This window comes from Pollicipes pollicipes, unplaced genomic scaffold (genome assembly GCF_011947565.3).
Source record: "Pollicipes pollicipes isolate AB1234 unplaced genomic scaffold, Ppol_2.1 Scaffold_4740;HRSCAF=5597_pilon_pilon_pilon, whole genome shotgun sequence".
Lineage (NCBI taxonomy): Eukaryota > Metazoa > Arthropoda > Thecostraca > Pollicipedomorpha > Pollicipedidae > Pollicipes > Pollicipes pollicipes.
The window spans coordinates 39,523,686-39,539,428 of NW_023596545.1; the positions used below are offsets into that span (position 1 = coordinate 39,523,686).

Genomic DNA, 15,743 nt, shown 5'->3' on the forward strand with positions numbered 1-15,743 from the left:
CGTGCACCTACGCTCCATGCGTCGCAAAGCGAGTTAATATATGAATCGTCACTACCACAGCGCGCCTGTGCCAACTACGGCACAAAAGGTGCCTGTCGGGCATGACTTGCTTTATATTTCTCTGACCTGACGTACCCTTGACTCAGGAAATCCACTACGACTGGTCGCAATGTTCTTACAATGGTATGAGTATGGTTAATTATAATACAGCATGCGTGCAAGTGTAAATATTAAATATTACATATCAAAGATAAATAGGCATGTTTGGCCCATCTTGACCTCTAACGTCATGATCCCTCACCAAGATACGTAATTAGGTGTGACATTTCAATATCGACTGCATTTTAAAACAAAGTATAGCATGTTCCAGTTGCTATCAAGTGGATATTAAAATGCAGACTTAGCACAAAATCTAACCGACATGACCTTCACGAAAAGGTCTAGATCATGACTTATTGAGAGAAACTGATGAAAGACTGACAGAAGGAGTAAACATGTCATAACCTCAGCTTTTTTAAAGATCGGTCCTCCATTAGCTTACGGTTGCCGCGCTATTAAAAAACCTTGTGGGGTGGAGGCGGGTCAGCCCCCGTCATCGGACGAGGCTTAATGCACATTTAATATATTTAGACATTTTAGACATCGTGTAACGGCTGTTTGTAGCTGTTCATATTTGCGCGATGGCAACTTTATTTTCGAAGCGTTGCCCATGTGATGTTTGCTCAGTCTGTCTTCAGCCTCGCACAAATTTAGCCGATTTGTTGACTGGCGCTTCTATCGGATCTGTCAAACTCTATCCGCTAGCTCCTCGCCTCCTTCGAATAAGACAGCCCGTGGGCGAGGGCCAGCATGTAAACCGGACTCGATAGCGAGGCCGTATGATTGGTCAGACATCGCCGTACTCGATGGGCCACAAGTGGATACGTTTCATAAACATCACCATCGATGTTGAAGCCGAGTGGGAGTGGACACCGAGAAAGCTCAGTGCATTACGTCAGTGTATGACAAACGACTGGCTAAACATCCCCGAACACCCCATAGATTCGGTGAGGAAGGGGGGGGGGAACCTCCAAAACACTGATTTGCCCTCGTTTTGCTCGAGTCCTGTGCCGCAGGTGAACGAGTGTTGATGAGCGGGTTCCGTGCTTCTAGCGTTGCCCCCGTCGGTTCGTGCAGGCGCGTTGCCCAGACACGTCTGAAGTCCTCGGTACGTGTCCACAGAGCAGCTGACGCAGCTGGAGACCCAGCTGGCCACGGCCAAGCTGGCGGTGGCGGCGGCTGCCGCTGCGCCGCCGCCACCGCCACCACCACCACCACCGCCGCCGCAGCCTCCTGCAGCGCCGGCGGTAAACTCTGCGCAGGTGGCGGCGCTCCAGGTCGAACTGAGCACCGTGCGCGAGAACCTGCGCCTGTCCGAGCAGCAGCGCATGCAGGAGATCAGAATGATTCAGGAGGTGAGAAAGGTAGGCGCGTGTCCGACCTCGCGTGGCAGTCCGTCTCCCGGGGGTGACTAACAGGCACGGAGTGCAGCACCGGCCACGCGGCGGGCCCCGACGCTTTGGCTGCTGTGACGTCATTGGGAATAGCCCCACGTTATGCCGGATGCCAGCCGCCGGCGAAAGGTGGGGTCGAGCCGCCTGGCGAGACGGATCAGACGCATTTTTTCGCAGAGAGACCGGTCGTTGTTGCACGCTTGCGTTGTCCTGTCTGTCCCGTGTGTCTTTAAATTTGCGGTTGTAACCCTAGGCTCCAGTTGTTTTTATCCATAGCTTAGTGAACGTTTTGTATTACCGGAACGAGATCACCGTATGCCTTTTCATGAACCTTGGAAAAAGCCATGCATGCGTTTGGTTATATGCTGTTCTGGCAGTTCTATCCGTCTATCATCCTATCAAAATTCATATTTGCAAGATAAATTTGGTCTTCTAAAGCATTTTCTAACCCAAGTTTTTACAGCGAAAGTTGTTTATGCCATAGGGCTGTTTTGCAATCCCAGAAACAACGAAAAACGGAAATTTGTTTGGCCTCATTTGGTGCCGTGTTACTGTCAAAACTTTACGAACATATCAATCGTATAGAGCAAACGGGCTGCAAAAAACACACTTCATGAGTTATGATATACCATGGGCCCAATCTATTCATGCCTTGAACCCAACGTTTTTATGTTCTTATCCACACCATTTCAGCAAGCCTGCGATTTGGACCCCACCAAGCATGGATTGGACCACTTTGACGCCAATTCCCTCCAGTGTTACTGATTAGATCAGTTCGCGTAATTTAACGTCAACAGGGGGACAGCAATGATCATTGCTGTTTCCCCTGTAATGGACATCTACATCAATGTAGATGGCCATCATATGCGTGATCTGTTAAATGACGCACTAGATGAAGGCTGCTGTACTCCAAGCCTCAGCAGACACGTGAGATGTGGTTGAGCAGTATTGTCCCCAGTTAGTAGAGTATTTGCACTCATTACGTGACGTGTTTGTAGAGCTGCCGCCTTGGCCGGATATCTACAAATTGTTGTGCACCATAATGGGTAGCAGGCGCACGTGCTGTTTCTTTGCGCTCCCTGCTTTCTAGGCTCGCCATTACATAGATACGTAGTTGAACTAGTCGGTCTGCTGATGGTGTATCCTCATTACATAGGGGACAGAACCTCTGACATTGAAGACGGCAAACTTCTGTCCATTCGAACCCGTTTTCGACCCCACTGGTATCTCTCTCACGTGCCCTCGGTGTCGACAACCACCCTGATCCGGTTCACCAGTCTCTGACGCTGCTGACTCACCTATGACCCCACAAATTCACTGCCACGAGCTTTGCCTTTCCAACTGCTTAGTCTCTGAATTCCTGTGGGCCCCTCCCAGGTTCAACCAACCAGCCTCTAACTTCCCATGATCCATCCCTCGCCCAGATAACCCGTCACGACCCGTTCGTGACAAATTGGGTCTGTTAGTCACTGGACCCCAGATCAAACTGACGTGTTCCTGAGAAGCCAGGACCGGCCCCTGACAGTGGTGTGTGACGCGTGCTAACCGGAGCACTACAGCATCAGGACCGACTCCTGATCAGCCGCCGGGACCAGCCCCTGACCAGCCGTGATGAACCGTTAGGACCAGGTCCTGACAGTGACATGTGACTGGCGCTGACCGAGGCTCCGCGGCGTCAGGCGCTGGAGGAGGCCCTTCAGGAGAACGCCGATCTGGAGAGCCGCTACCGACGCGACGTCGAGCAGCTGAAGACGGTGACGGCAGAGCGCGAGCAGCAGCTGATGGAGGACCCCGAGGCGCGCCTGCGTGAAATGCAGCGCGACTGGAAGCGGCGGCTGGACGAGCGCGAGCGGGCGGCGGAGGTGGGTGCGGCGGCCCTGGGTGTGGCGGCTGACCGTCCCGAGAGCGGGCGCAGAGGTGGGTGCGGCGGCCGACCGTTCCGGGAGCGGGCGCAGAGGTGGGCGCGGCGGCCAACCGTCCCGAGAGCGGGCGGCAGAGGTGGGTGCGGCGGCCGACCGTCCCGAGAGTGTTGCAGCACTGGTCACCCCTCATATTGTGCTCAGCAGTTGTATGTCAGAGCCGGTGCATACTGCGGATCGTGACGGCTCGAAGTGGCCCCGGCGGTGAGATGTTTTGAAATGTATCCCCTCCTGAGCAGGCTTGATCTAAAAGCAGTCGAATGCTGCCCTCATCGTTCAAACCCTCCACCTATAACGATTTATTGACTGTCGAAGTGCACTTTTGAACGGCCATCATGTTCGCAGACGTCTTACTGGACGCCACGCGAGTCTTGTTTTTCATCAGGATCGCCGTGTGATCTGCCACATAGTCATAAAGTCACCCAGGCCGCACGGTCACACCCGACACAGTCACGCAATGTCGGGTGTAGCCGCGCGGCCTGGGTGACTGTGTGACTATGTCAGGTGTGACCGAGCGGCTTTGGTGGCCGTATGACTACCGGGTATGACCGGACGGCCTGGGTGACTGTAACTATTTCGGGTGTGACCATGCAAACCTGGGTGACTGTGTTACTGTGTCGAGTGTCACTGTGCGGCCTGGGTGACTGCGTGACTGTGCGGCCTAAGTGACTGTGTGACTGTGTCGTGTGTGGCCGTGCGACCTGGTGGTGTCCGCCGGCGATCGGGCCACCTGACGCTCCACTGACGCCTGCCCGGTGGCCTGGTGGTGTCCGCCGGCGGTCGGGCCACCCGACGCTCCACTGACGCCTGCCCGGTGGCCTGGTGGTGTCCGCCGGCGGTCGGGCCACCCGACGCTCCACTGACGCCTGCCGGTGGCCTGATGGTGTTCGCCGGCGGTCGGGCCACCCGACGCTCCACTGACGCCTGCCCGGTGGCCTGATGGTGTCCGCCGGCGGTCGGGCCACCCGACGCTCCACTGACGCCTGCCCGGTGGCCTGGTGGTGTCCGCCGGCGGTCGGGCCACCCGACGCTCCACTGACGCCTGCCGGTGGCCTGCTTCTCCCAGGAGCGGACCGCCGCCGTCCGACAGGCGGTTGAGGTCGAGCTGCAGGCGGAGCTGACCGCCCTCAGCGACCAGCGCGCCGTCGTCGAACAGAAGGCGGGCGAGGTGAGCCCGTCAACCGACCCAGCCGCTCGGGGAACTGTCACCAGATATTTGGTTGCACGGCTCGTTTGCCCGGATGGCGTTGGGGTCGGGTCTGCTGCTACAAGTGGTTTGCTGTGTGGTCACCGATCGCGACATCGAAAATGTCCGGTATTCAAAATCTGGAACCTCTTCTCTCCAGCCTACCAGTCAGAGTACTTATGTTAACATATGTTATGGTACTGACGGAAAATGACTAGTGAGATGGGCAAATGACACCATGGACACAAAGCCCCTTCGTATATGTCATGAGATTTGAGTGCTACATCTATCCACAGTGTTAAGTTACATCCCACGTGACTGATACAGTTCACATTCGAAGAGAGCCCATTGCTCAAACGTTCCGTTGCAACCACGCGTCGATGTTACCCATCACCACGGGGACATGCGCTGCGTCATAGTTTTGTTTTCGCTCTCCCCACGTGTTCACAGTCCTGAGGTTTCACGGGAGTGTTATGCCCTTGGCGTTGGCAGAGAGCCATGAATCACAGCGCTTCGATTACCAAGATTTTCTGCCGTTGGACAAACAAACACGATGCTCTGTGGTGTGGTTGGCTAAGGCCTCTTACTGCGCTGTGGCTTATCTGGAAACACGAATCATTTTCCGCGCGCCAGCGGGGGTGCTTGTTTGATAAATGTTTTATGCTTGGACAAAGGTGCAAGTGGAACACTTCGGATGTGATAGGTTGCCATTTCTTCCAGCTTAGGCTTAGTTTAGCTTTAGACGAACATTGCTTAGTAATCCTTTACACGAACTATTCACCCGGCTCTTGGTCATGTAACATACATTACACACGCTATTCTTGGCAAACAAGCCTATCCGTCTGACCCTTGCAACACTCAGTTCGAAACCCAGTTCATCATTGGCGTCTCTCTTGTGAAACCTATGACGTCTGATGACGTCAAATCACACCTTCATCACCCTCCCCGGCCTATCAAAGCGACGGCTGCTACCAGCGGCTTGGCACGACTCCACATCTGTCCGTCTGCGCAGGTGGTTTCTCTTGGCGCCGGTGCCGCCCCGCAGCAGCAGCTGTGATAAACCGCGCCGGTCCCTGTGTAAATTGAACACACACCAAGATCAGCTAGTCGCCTGCGTTTTCGAAGCGATGAGACAAACACGCCGCCCTGCGCCGCGCGCGTGCTCGCCGGATGTTTTGAGGGTCGGCGGGCGGGCGGGCGGGGGGTGGGGGGGGGGGGGTGAGGGGGGAAGACACACGGAAAGGTTGGCAGCGATGCATCGGCGGTAGCTGAACTTGACCTACGCTATGATCCTGTTGCGGTAGTGTCGTGTGTCAGACAACTCTCTTGTCCAATAATAACCGGATAAACTAATTCGGCGGCTGTCATTCGTATGTACGTCACAGCCGAGCTGCGATTGTCACATGACATTCCTGACTTTATCTATTCGCTTGCCGCAGATTACGGATGCACAGGGAGTTAAAAATTTTGAGCTTTGCGATGCTTTGCGTTGATGAACAATTATTAACTTTACGTCGCTTTTGTTTCGCGGTGTTCTTCATCAGAAGGTCTCTCTACTCTTTATGTCCTGACGGTGCGTACCTGCTTTCGGAACCTTTCCTTCAGGCATTTGATTAAACATTTCATAAAGCCGTCTTTCGCTTGTCCCGCATCTAGGTCATTCTGTGGCCCTGAAATGGTTTCAGGCTTACAACAACGTGTTCTCTTTTAGCGATACACTGGGCGCAAAAACCCGCTGATGTTATTAATGCTACTGTCATTGTCAAACGAAATAACGAAACACCTCATGAAGATGTCGCTTCCTTAACTCCGTCGTGACACTGTTTGTATTCCTGATGCGGTTAAATCTAAATCCTGTTTCTGTACAAACCATAAAAAATAGTCGTTGGTCTCCTAAAGTGCCCCGGTCTTGTGCATAACTTCTTCAATTTTCAAAATCAAAGGCTCGCATGTCGCATCTCATCATCTCTTGCATCTCCCAGCATCTCGCATGATATATCTGACTGTTAACATGACTTTTTAGGCAACTTTCCGAGCACGTAACAATAGACAAGCCCTTTTGCAAGCCGGAAAGATCGAGAACTAAGCGTGACCACTCCAAGACTAAGATTCGATGCGTTGGTCAGCGCTGGTCACTACTGCGAGCGGAACGATCTTACCTCAGCTTCTCTACCCGGCTGCACAGTGCGCCTTGAATCGATGGAAATTTGTACAAACGTTACCAGTTTTGCTTCTCGCGTTGCCGTTTCTTCGCTGACCATCTTTACCTGGGTGTCAGCAACTGTGTTTATCAGTCGAACACATCACACACTGCAGTGTGTGATGCTGCTTCAAATCGACAATGGCAGACGTAGAACTGACATTTTATATGCACACAAATCAACACGCATCCCATCGATATCCGAGGGTCGTTATCTGGCACAGAGTTGAGCGCATAGTGACGTTGCCAACTGGGACGCAGCAGTTTTGATGCCAACGACTTCCTGAAAGTAAATCCGAGGCGCTATTGGAAGGGTCTTCATCAATCACGGTTAATATTAGTGAAATTGTTAGTGATCTTTGCAAAGCTAAGGTAAGATCATTGCTAAGGTACATGTGCGTATGCGTGTGCTTGCGTACGTGCGTGCGTGTGCGTGTGTGCGTGTGTGTGTGGCACATGTGAAAAATAGGCGATGAATGAGCCGTAGAACACGTCATGTACCGACTCGGACTCGGTTTGACCAGAGCTGCTGATCAGTGCAAGGCTTAGTGTTAGGTTTAGATAGTTTCTGCTGCTCGCTTGTTTTGTACATAAAAGGCCATGTTTTGGTGTTCTTTTGGTTAAACAAACTAAAGTCAAGGCCGCGATCACGTGATGTCAGACGACAGGACGGTTATTGCCGGGTATCTTTCGTTGATCCCGAATTTCAGGATCAAAGGGGATGTGCAAGCCGACCGCGATCAATTATTTTATCAGTAGCGTAGGAACGGTCTGGGACTGCACGCCACAGCCAACTTAATTCTGTTCCACCACCTGTTAGCAGATCCTCGGCCAGCATGCAGTCGGGGAGCCAAAATCAACACCGTGATCAGGCTAAAGCGGTCCCCAGATCTGCTATCCCCAGCGGGCCGCAGGTCCGTGAAGGCGACGGCTTCGGAGCAGGCTGGACGCAGTGGTTCCGCTGCCGACCAACAGATGCCTCTGTGCGTCGTCGGCCAGGTGGAGCTGCTGCGCTCGTTCGAGGCGGAAGTGGTCCAGCTACGCGGACTGACACATGAGCTGATGCGCGAGCTGCGCGTCGGCAACCGCCAGGTGGAGATGGCCAAGATGCAGGAGGCGCTGGTGACCGACGAGAACCAACGGCTCAACGAGCTGGTCAGGAAGCAGACCAACACCATCAACAGCATACAGAAGGTAAGCGTGCCGGACTCGGCAGCACCATGGAGGGTGTGCGTGTCGGCCTCGGCAGCACCATGGAGACAGTGCGTGTCGGCCTCGACAGCACCATGGAGAGAGTGCGTGCCGGCCCCGGCAGCACCATGGAGAGAGAGCGTGTCGGCCTCGGCAGCACCATGGAGATAATGTGTGTCGGCCTCGGCAGCACCATGGAGTGTGCCTGCCGTTCTGACGTTCTTTATGACCTAGTGGAGACACTACTGGCTTTTATTTCCGCACGTTGCAGGGTAGGGAGAAGGTGGATCGGGTGAAAACTAGCGACACAAATATGGATTAGCTTTACTTGTGTTTCGTTGGGTGCCCGTGCGTGTATTGTTTCTTAGCATGGTTGAGAGCATTGAGAGGATTTATTGAACTGACGACTTACTGTGTCACGGTGGTGGGGAATCTCGTACTGTAATATGAAGTCCTTGTGACAGATGCACAAGATATAGTGTGTTTGTCTCGTTATCCGCGAGAGAAATTGCACAATTCACGGAGCATTGGTAAGCGCTCAGGCGGGGGTGTTATTATCTATAGAAGATGTATTTCAGTCAAATATTAACTTCTACGGCATGCTTCAACTTTGAGTACGAGGCAGCGCCAATCCGCGGGCCCACCGTTTCCGGCGCATTTTTGGGAGGTGTGGCCATGAACTGCTCGCCCAGTGCACTAGAGTGATTCGGCGACGTGCACCGGTGCCAACAGGAGCTTCAGAAAGCCCGCCAGCAGTCGGAGACGGAGCTGGAGCAGACGCGCTCGTCGCTGACGGCTGAGTGGGAGGACCGGGTGCGGGCGGAGCGGAGCCGGCTCAAGACCGAGCTGGACACCCTGCATGCTGAGGAGAAAACCTGGCTGTCGAGTCGACCCGCCTCCGGCTGGAGCAGGAGATCCAGACGCTGCGGCAGGAGGGCGAGCAGCGGGTCCACAGGCTGGAGCAGGAGGTGAGCGCTGGACCCACAGGCTGGAGCAGGTGAGCACCGAGTCCATAGGCTGGAGCAGGAGGTGAGTACCGGGCCTACATGCGGGAGCAGGAGGCGGATACAGGGTATATAGGCTGGAGCAAGAGGCGAGTAACGGGTCCACGGCACGGGCTGCAGGAGGAGGGCAAGTTCCTGCTCAAGGGCTGAGGCGGGGAGGCGAGCACCTGTTCCACGGGCTGCGGCGGGTGGGAGAGTATCCGTTCCACAGACTGGATGAAGAAGGAGAGCACTTGTTCCACGGGCTGGGGCGGGAAGGAGAGAACCCGTTCCACGGGCTGAGGCGGGAAGAACGAGTACCTGCTCCACGGCTGATGCCAGGAGACCGGCCGAGCGAGGAAGCAGATTGTCATACATCGGTATATCTCCACCTAAGTAGCTATAGAAAGTTGTCGATTAGCCCTCTATAAAAGGTATCAGATTTTGTCTTTAGAGGCTATTTGATATTCCCATGGACTAAGTTAGGAAGCTTGCAAGCTGTTGTACCTATATAATGCAAACAAATAGTCTCATTCCTGTTGTACGACCAAAACACATCCAGCATAATGCTAGAAAATGACTTTGCGTGTACCATGCTGATTATGCAGAACACTGAAGATGGGGTCTACTTAGTTGCCTTGTTACCATTGCGCTCCAGAAACATCCGTAAATGTGTTATGGTATATTGTTGCAGCTGAGCGTAGTCCGAGAAGAGCTCGTGCAAAAGGATGCGACACATCAGGCTGACCCTGAGCGGACACAAAAGGAGGCGAATGGCGCTATTGACCTCCTCAAAGAAAAACTGCAACCACTGAGCGATGCACCGCAGTCCGCGACGACAGTCCAGTCGGTTCGGGAAGAAGACATAGGTGTGTGATGCTTGTGTGCGTGTTATTTCTAGACTATCCGGGTGGATGTCAGCGCCACGCCGGAATTCCAAGAATATAGCACATGGTGCAAGTTGCCCTTATAATAGGATGCGTCTGGTTGTTACATGTCCTTGGCATTGATAGACCACAGGAGAGTAGAGAATCTGGGCATTCTTACAATTTCACAAATTACGTAGAGCAGCTATCTTTTCATGCTTCCTTCATCGAGCTACACGCTCCAGTTGGCAGCACGTTTGTGTAGCTTGGTCTCCCGACGGCAGACTCCTCACCGCTGGCGAACGGACGCAGCAGTGGGACGGACGAGGACGAAGAAGGAGACGATGCTGAAGAGGACGATGACTTTGACGAGGAGGACTCCGAGGCGGCCGGAGAGGAGATTCGGCGAAAGCACCGGCGAGACCTTGGTGAGGTCACCTTTACAGCCGGCCCAGCTCACCGGGCAGCCTCCAGAGATCAGCGGCGCGAATGCTAGACCTGCTTCCGGAGACCGCGAGCAGCAGCTTAAATAAAAGGCCTACCCACGTCAGGGATCAACTGGCCGTTAGGTGTGAACTGATCCCGATGCAGCGCTAACAACCGAAACGACATACCTGACTTTATTTGGGCTTCAGCGCGCTGTGAATGCGTGGTCACGTGGCGTTCATTAAAGAGTCATTTGCAACATTTTGATGTGCTATGTCGGCGAAGATCCAAGGAGTCCTTGGGACATTCACTTATAATCAACTCATACCTGAAGAACAGCACAGCCGGCACATCCTCAGCTGCTCCAAACTGCCGTGGTGTTTTGCTTAGGGCACTGGCCTCGCAATAACGCAACTATATAATTCATAGAAATCACAAAGACATGGAGACGACTCAAGAACACTGTAAGCAATAGCATAATTCAATAAGGCATTTAAAAATACCATTGAAGAAAACAAACAGACGCGGCCGCCGACACCCGTACTCTAAATGGATGTGAGTCATTGAATTGGTATGAGTCATTGAATTGATATGAGTCATGGACTGAGTGTATCATCGAATGGGTATGACTCATTAAATGTGCACGAGTCATTGAATGAGTATGAGTCATTGAATGCGTATGTCGTTGAATGGTTATGATTCATTGAATTGACCTGAGCCATTGAATTGTTATCAGCCATTGAATTGTTATGAGTCATGGCTCACAATCTGCACGTCCCTCAAAGTGAGCTTCAGTTGTAAGTTAACGGCGCGTCCTGTGGCAGAGCACCTGCTACGCGGCAGCCAAGACCAGCGGGCCGCCCTGCAGGCTCTGTTGCAGACATACGAGACCCGCGCGGCGCAGACCCAGCAGCAGCTGCGCATGGCACACGCCGAGAGAAGCCGTCCCGATGCTCAGGTACGGTGTGATCAGGTTTGAGCACGGCTGAGCACGCCCGCTCAGGTACGGCCTGAGCACGGCTGAGCACGCCCACTCAGGTACGGACTGATCAGGTTTGAGCACGGCTGAGCACGCCCGCTCAGGTACGGCCTGAGCACGGCTGAGCACGCCCACTCAGGTACGGTCTGATCAGGTTTGAGCACGGCTGAGCACGCGCGCTCAGGTACGGCCTGAGCACGGCTGAGCACGCCCACTCAGGTACGGTCTGATCAGGTTTGAGCACGGCTGAGCACGCCCGCTCAGGTACGGTCTGAGCACGGCTGAGCACTGCTGAGCACGCCCCGCTCAGGTGCGGCCTAGGCACGGCTGAGCACACCCGCTCAGGCAGGGTGCGAATCAAGGTTGTTCTCCAAGCATCGCGGAACGTGCGCCCCCCCCCCCCCCCCCCCCGCCTCCCACCCCCACACCCATCGGCCGCACCGACAACTCGAGAACGATGGACAATGGCTCACCTCCACGCGGACGAACGTGAGCGTGGAAACGCTTTGGAAAAGACTGTCATCCGGTGTCACTGCAGCTTATCCGTGTATCCGTTTGTCTGGCCGTGTAGCAGTTCGCATCCAAAATACGTTTTGATAGGAAAGCTGGGCACGAAGGTTTGCATTCAAACAACAGGTTAGGTACCATCGGTGCTCCCTTGCAACATGCCGGTTGACACTGGCGGCTTTATTGTTCCTTCTAATCGACTAGCCCAACGAACTCGAAAAGGTCTTGAAAACACCAGAAGAACACGGCTGGGGCTGAGATGTGCTGTTCGATTAACTTTTTTGTAATTTTTAATAATATAATTATAACAAATATATAAATAAGGTAATAAAATAAATGACGTTTTTGTTATTATAATGATCATAATTAATTTATCCGCGATTTATAAACAGATGCAGGTGACAATAGGAACCTAAACCTCCTTAATTACCGCCGAGCGGAGACCGTTTCCGAGTAGCAAAGCTGCGAGCGCCCCAAACGAATTCGCTCGCTTTCCGCCGCACCCCGTGGGGCCTCTAACGTTGACCTTCTCTGGGTGGCCGCATTACGGTCCGCGGCCGGGGTATGTGCTCAGGTCTCGGATCGTTACGCGCCAGTCCCGCGCCGTTTAATGGCCGGGCGGGGCCTGCGCCGACAGTTATCGCATGCCATCCGTCGGCGGGTACGACCCAGACGTCCCGTCGGCTCGAGCACGCCCTGGCGCGAGCGTGGTGCCGACGCCAGCTTGGAGAGTGGTGTGACTCCCGCTTTGCTGCCGATAGACTTGTTGAAGCTTTTTATGTTACGTACTGTGATGCGGCCGCACGCAGATTCAGACCTGTTGTAGCATTTTTTTTAAACTTCGGGCTTCTGTTTTCCTACGTTGTCGTTCGTATCATTGTGGTGCACTTACCGCTCCTGATCAACATATCTTCTGCCCCCTTCTCCGCTAGCCTGTTCTGTCTCCGCTCGTGCTAACGCGCCTCTCCAAAAGCAACAGGTCAAATGAAAAATCTTGAGGTGTGTGTATCCGGACCAGTGGGGCCAACACAGTCCGGTCGGACGGGCTTGCGGTACCGGCGAGACACAGCTGTCGCTCCGATCTAGTGAATGGGGAAATTTGTTGGCTGCTTTGACTTCGTGAGGTGATTTCACAGCTGTTATGACTTCATTACTGCAGTGGCCTAGCAACTCCATAAAGTTGGATGCCCGCAATGACTTGTAAACGGTAATAGTATGTGCACGACTGCACAACTTTGACGCCGTGGTGACTTTCCGAACGAGGATGGTTGTGACCAGGCACCCTGTCCCTGACCCCGCCGCCCCGTGCCCTGACTCCTGCCGCCCCGTACCCTGACCCCTGCCACCCCGTACCTTGACCCTTGCCGCTCCGTGCCCTGACCCTGCCGCCCCGAGCCCTGACCCCCGTCGCTCCGTGCCCTGACCTTACCGCCCGTGCCCTGACCCTGCCGCCCGTGCCCTGACCCTGCCGCCCGTGCCCTGACCCTGCCGTCCCGTGCCCTGACCCCTGCCGCGCTGTGCCCTGCAGCCGGAGCGGCCGGTGGCAGGCGCCGCTCGGCTGGCGGCCGTGCTGACGGCCCTGCAGGAGTGCGGCGACCAGCTGGTGCGGCTCATCGCCGCCCGAGACGAGCAGCGGCTGAGGTCAGTGCGCGTGCTGGTGCCGGCCCGCGTGCGCCAGCTGACCGGCGACCGCGCGCCCTCCTAGCGGCCACGCGCCGCCCCCACACGCCGGGCAAACGGGTACACGACTGCACTGAGCAGTATGCCGGCTACACCGGTATCGATGTTCGAACACGAGGGAGGTCCACGGGCACGGGTAAAGAAGCTCCGCGGGTGTGAACACCACCCCAGCTTGGTTGTCCGTACGAAACGTCAGGCACGGACCTGGGCGTCCGTGGGGAGCTTGAACCCCTGGGTGACGGGTGACGACCGCCTGGTAAAGCACGCAAGGGAGGCTGCTGTGGGTCGGATGGGGGTGATGAACTCCGGCACTACTTCAGACCCTGCCGCCTGCGATCATCTCCCCACGTGCCCAACGCTCTGTGCACATGGGTTCGCACCAGGTGGCTGTGCCCGCACAGTCCGCGCGCGCGCGCGTGTGCCCTTCTCGTGTAGCCTCTGACTGTGACGTCCGCTTCAAGGCCGCGCTGCGTGTTACTGCGCCTGTCTGTATACTCATTAGCTTATAACCAGTGGGCGAGGACAGTAGTTAGTCATGTTCACCCAGAGCTCGCAGCGGTGCCACCCGTCCTGGTGACGGTAGAGTGTAATCAGGCAGCGTCAGGCATCTGCCAAATGTGATCACTGTTCGTTGATAGAGGCACGTTGACTTAGCAAATTTGACGTGTTTTGTGTTATGTGCTCTACTCAGTGGACATTATCGTGAAACATTTTGATAGCGAATGAATAAACCTCGGTCAGTCTGATCTTGTAAGCAGTTGGAAGAATGCACAGAGGCAACGTAGCTGGAACATAAAATGCGCGTCATAACGCTGTCTGCCGGACCATCTGACTTGTAAAAAGTTGCTGCGCTGCTATAGTGGCTTGCCGTTTGCTTTGACAACAGTTTCAGTTCGCTCAACTCAATGATCTGGTCGTCGATTCAAACAAAAATCAGCATATACCTTATCCTACCCTCGAACAGACCGGTTCAGTGCACATGCTGTTGGCTTCCCGACAGCTCACTGGAACTCAGCTTCTTCTCCCAGTTTGGGATCCTGGGAGCCATACCTTGTTCCCACTCACGAGCAGCGCCGTCTTGTCTACCACGCCCTCCGATGCGCCTAACACTACCAGGGAGCCGACAGCCTACAAACACTGCGGTCCACGTCCATTCTCTCTGGTGGCTGGCTCCTTGCGCAACTCGCTCATAGCCTCACACTTTCTCTGCTTCACTCGACCTACGTGGGTCTCCATCTTTCTTGTCCTGAAGTCGCATTGCCCTCATTCTTCAAATGTCCTCATGTGCACCGACGCAGTCCCTCCCTCGGACCCGCACCACTGCCGCTCCTTCGCAGTCTACCGTGCACCGACGCAGCCCCTCCCTCGGACCCGCACCACTGCCGCTCCTTCGCAGTCTACAGTGCACCAGCCGCGTCCCGAACGATAGTGGCCACCAGCGCAGGTGCATGCTCAACAACTAAAGCGCATGGGCAGAGGCAGTCGTTCGGCAACGGTGGTCAAGGAGCTGGACATAGCAACGAAACCCCTGTAAGCTGCTTTGGGTTTTGCATGGCTCCATTCCAAGTAAAAGCAACAGCTTAACTCACAGTAGCATGCCGCACGTGTATTTCCTATCCTATGGCTTTGTGGTGTCTTAACGCGCAGCGTTCTCAGTTGCTTTCGTGATTGTACTTCGTAAGGTGGATGTCTTATGATTAGTGTAGGCACACCTTGCATATATATTTATATGCATATGTTTATTCATTTATATGTTCATATATATATATATATATATATATACATATATATATATATATATATATATATATATATATATATACGCATATCCATTTGGCACGTAAAACTCATGCTACACATCAGGGTGCCGTGTGGTTCTACAACGCGACATGTCTTCCAATAAACCTTCTGTGCGTTTTCTCGCCCGTGCATGCGGCAGGCAAACACTGAAGTGACTGCTTTAGCGGATTTTTTACCGACGTTTTAGCTTGACTTCGGTTTTTCATTGTCCATCCCATCGTATTGATTTAAGGCCCGCTTTCCTATCTTCATTTGCAGCTTTTATTTTAGCTGTAGCTCATTGTATTGTTGTCTTCATCGCAAACAATAAAGGCCATTTTTTTAACACGCGCCCGGCTGGCCGGGCTAGATACCCTTCGCTCGGGTGGGGGCGGGGAGGGGGGGGATTTGACCCCCTCCTGAGATATCGGAAACGAAAAAAGCTAGAGACACCAACTTTACGGGGTGTGGTAACCTGTACGTGGACTCGCTTAGGTCAAAGTTTCAGGTTCCTAGGTTATGATCTTCGAGTCA

At 54.0% G+C, this 15,743-nt stretch overlaps 1 protein-coding gene across 1 annotated transcript; it reads left to right on the top strand.

Annotated features, from left to right (window-relative positions):
* Positions 1 to 1,312: 1,312 nt before the first annotated feature.
* Positions 1,313 to 15,385, top strand: LOC119098361 (RILP-like protein homolog). Its single transcript, XM_037221282.1, has 9 exons — positions 1,313 to 1,454; positions 3,173 to 3,355; positions 4,479 to 4,580; positions 7,774 to 7,992; positions 8,722 to 8,875; positions 10,123 to 10,266; positions 11,089 to 11,222; positions 13,336 to 13,391; positions 15,370 to 15,385. Exons 1-9 carry the CDS (start codon positions 1,428 to 1,430, stop codon positions 15,383 to 15,385), a joined length of 1,035 nt encoding a protein of 344 aa, XP_037077177.1. The 5' UTR covers positions 1,313 to 1,427.
* The last annotated feature ends 358 nt before the right edge of the window (positions 15,386 to 15,743 follow it).

Bases quoted from the DNA above. Each gene is read 5' to 3' on its own strand.
- LOC119098361 (XM_037221282.1), top strand. From the start codon at position 1,428: ATGCAGGAGATCAGAATGATTCAGGAG. The intron at 1,455-3,172 runs GTGAGAAAGGTA...CCGCGGCGTCAG, and splicing joins AGATCAGAATGATTCAGGAG to GCGCTGGAGGAGGCCCTTCA. The intron at 8,876-10,122 runs GTCGACCCGCCT...TCCCGACGGCAG, and splicing joins GGAGAAAACCTGGCTGTCGA to ACTCCTCACCGCTGGCGAAC.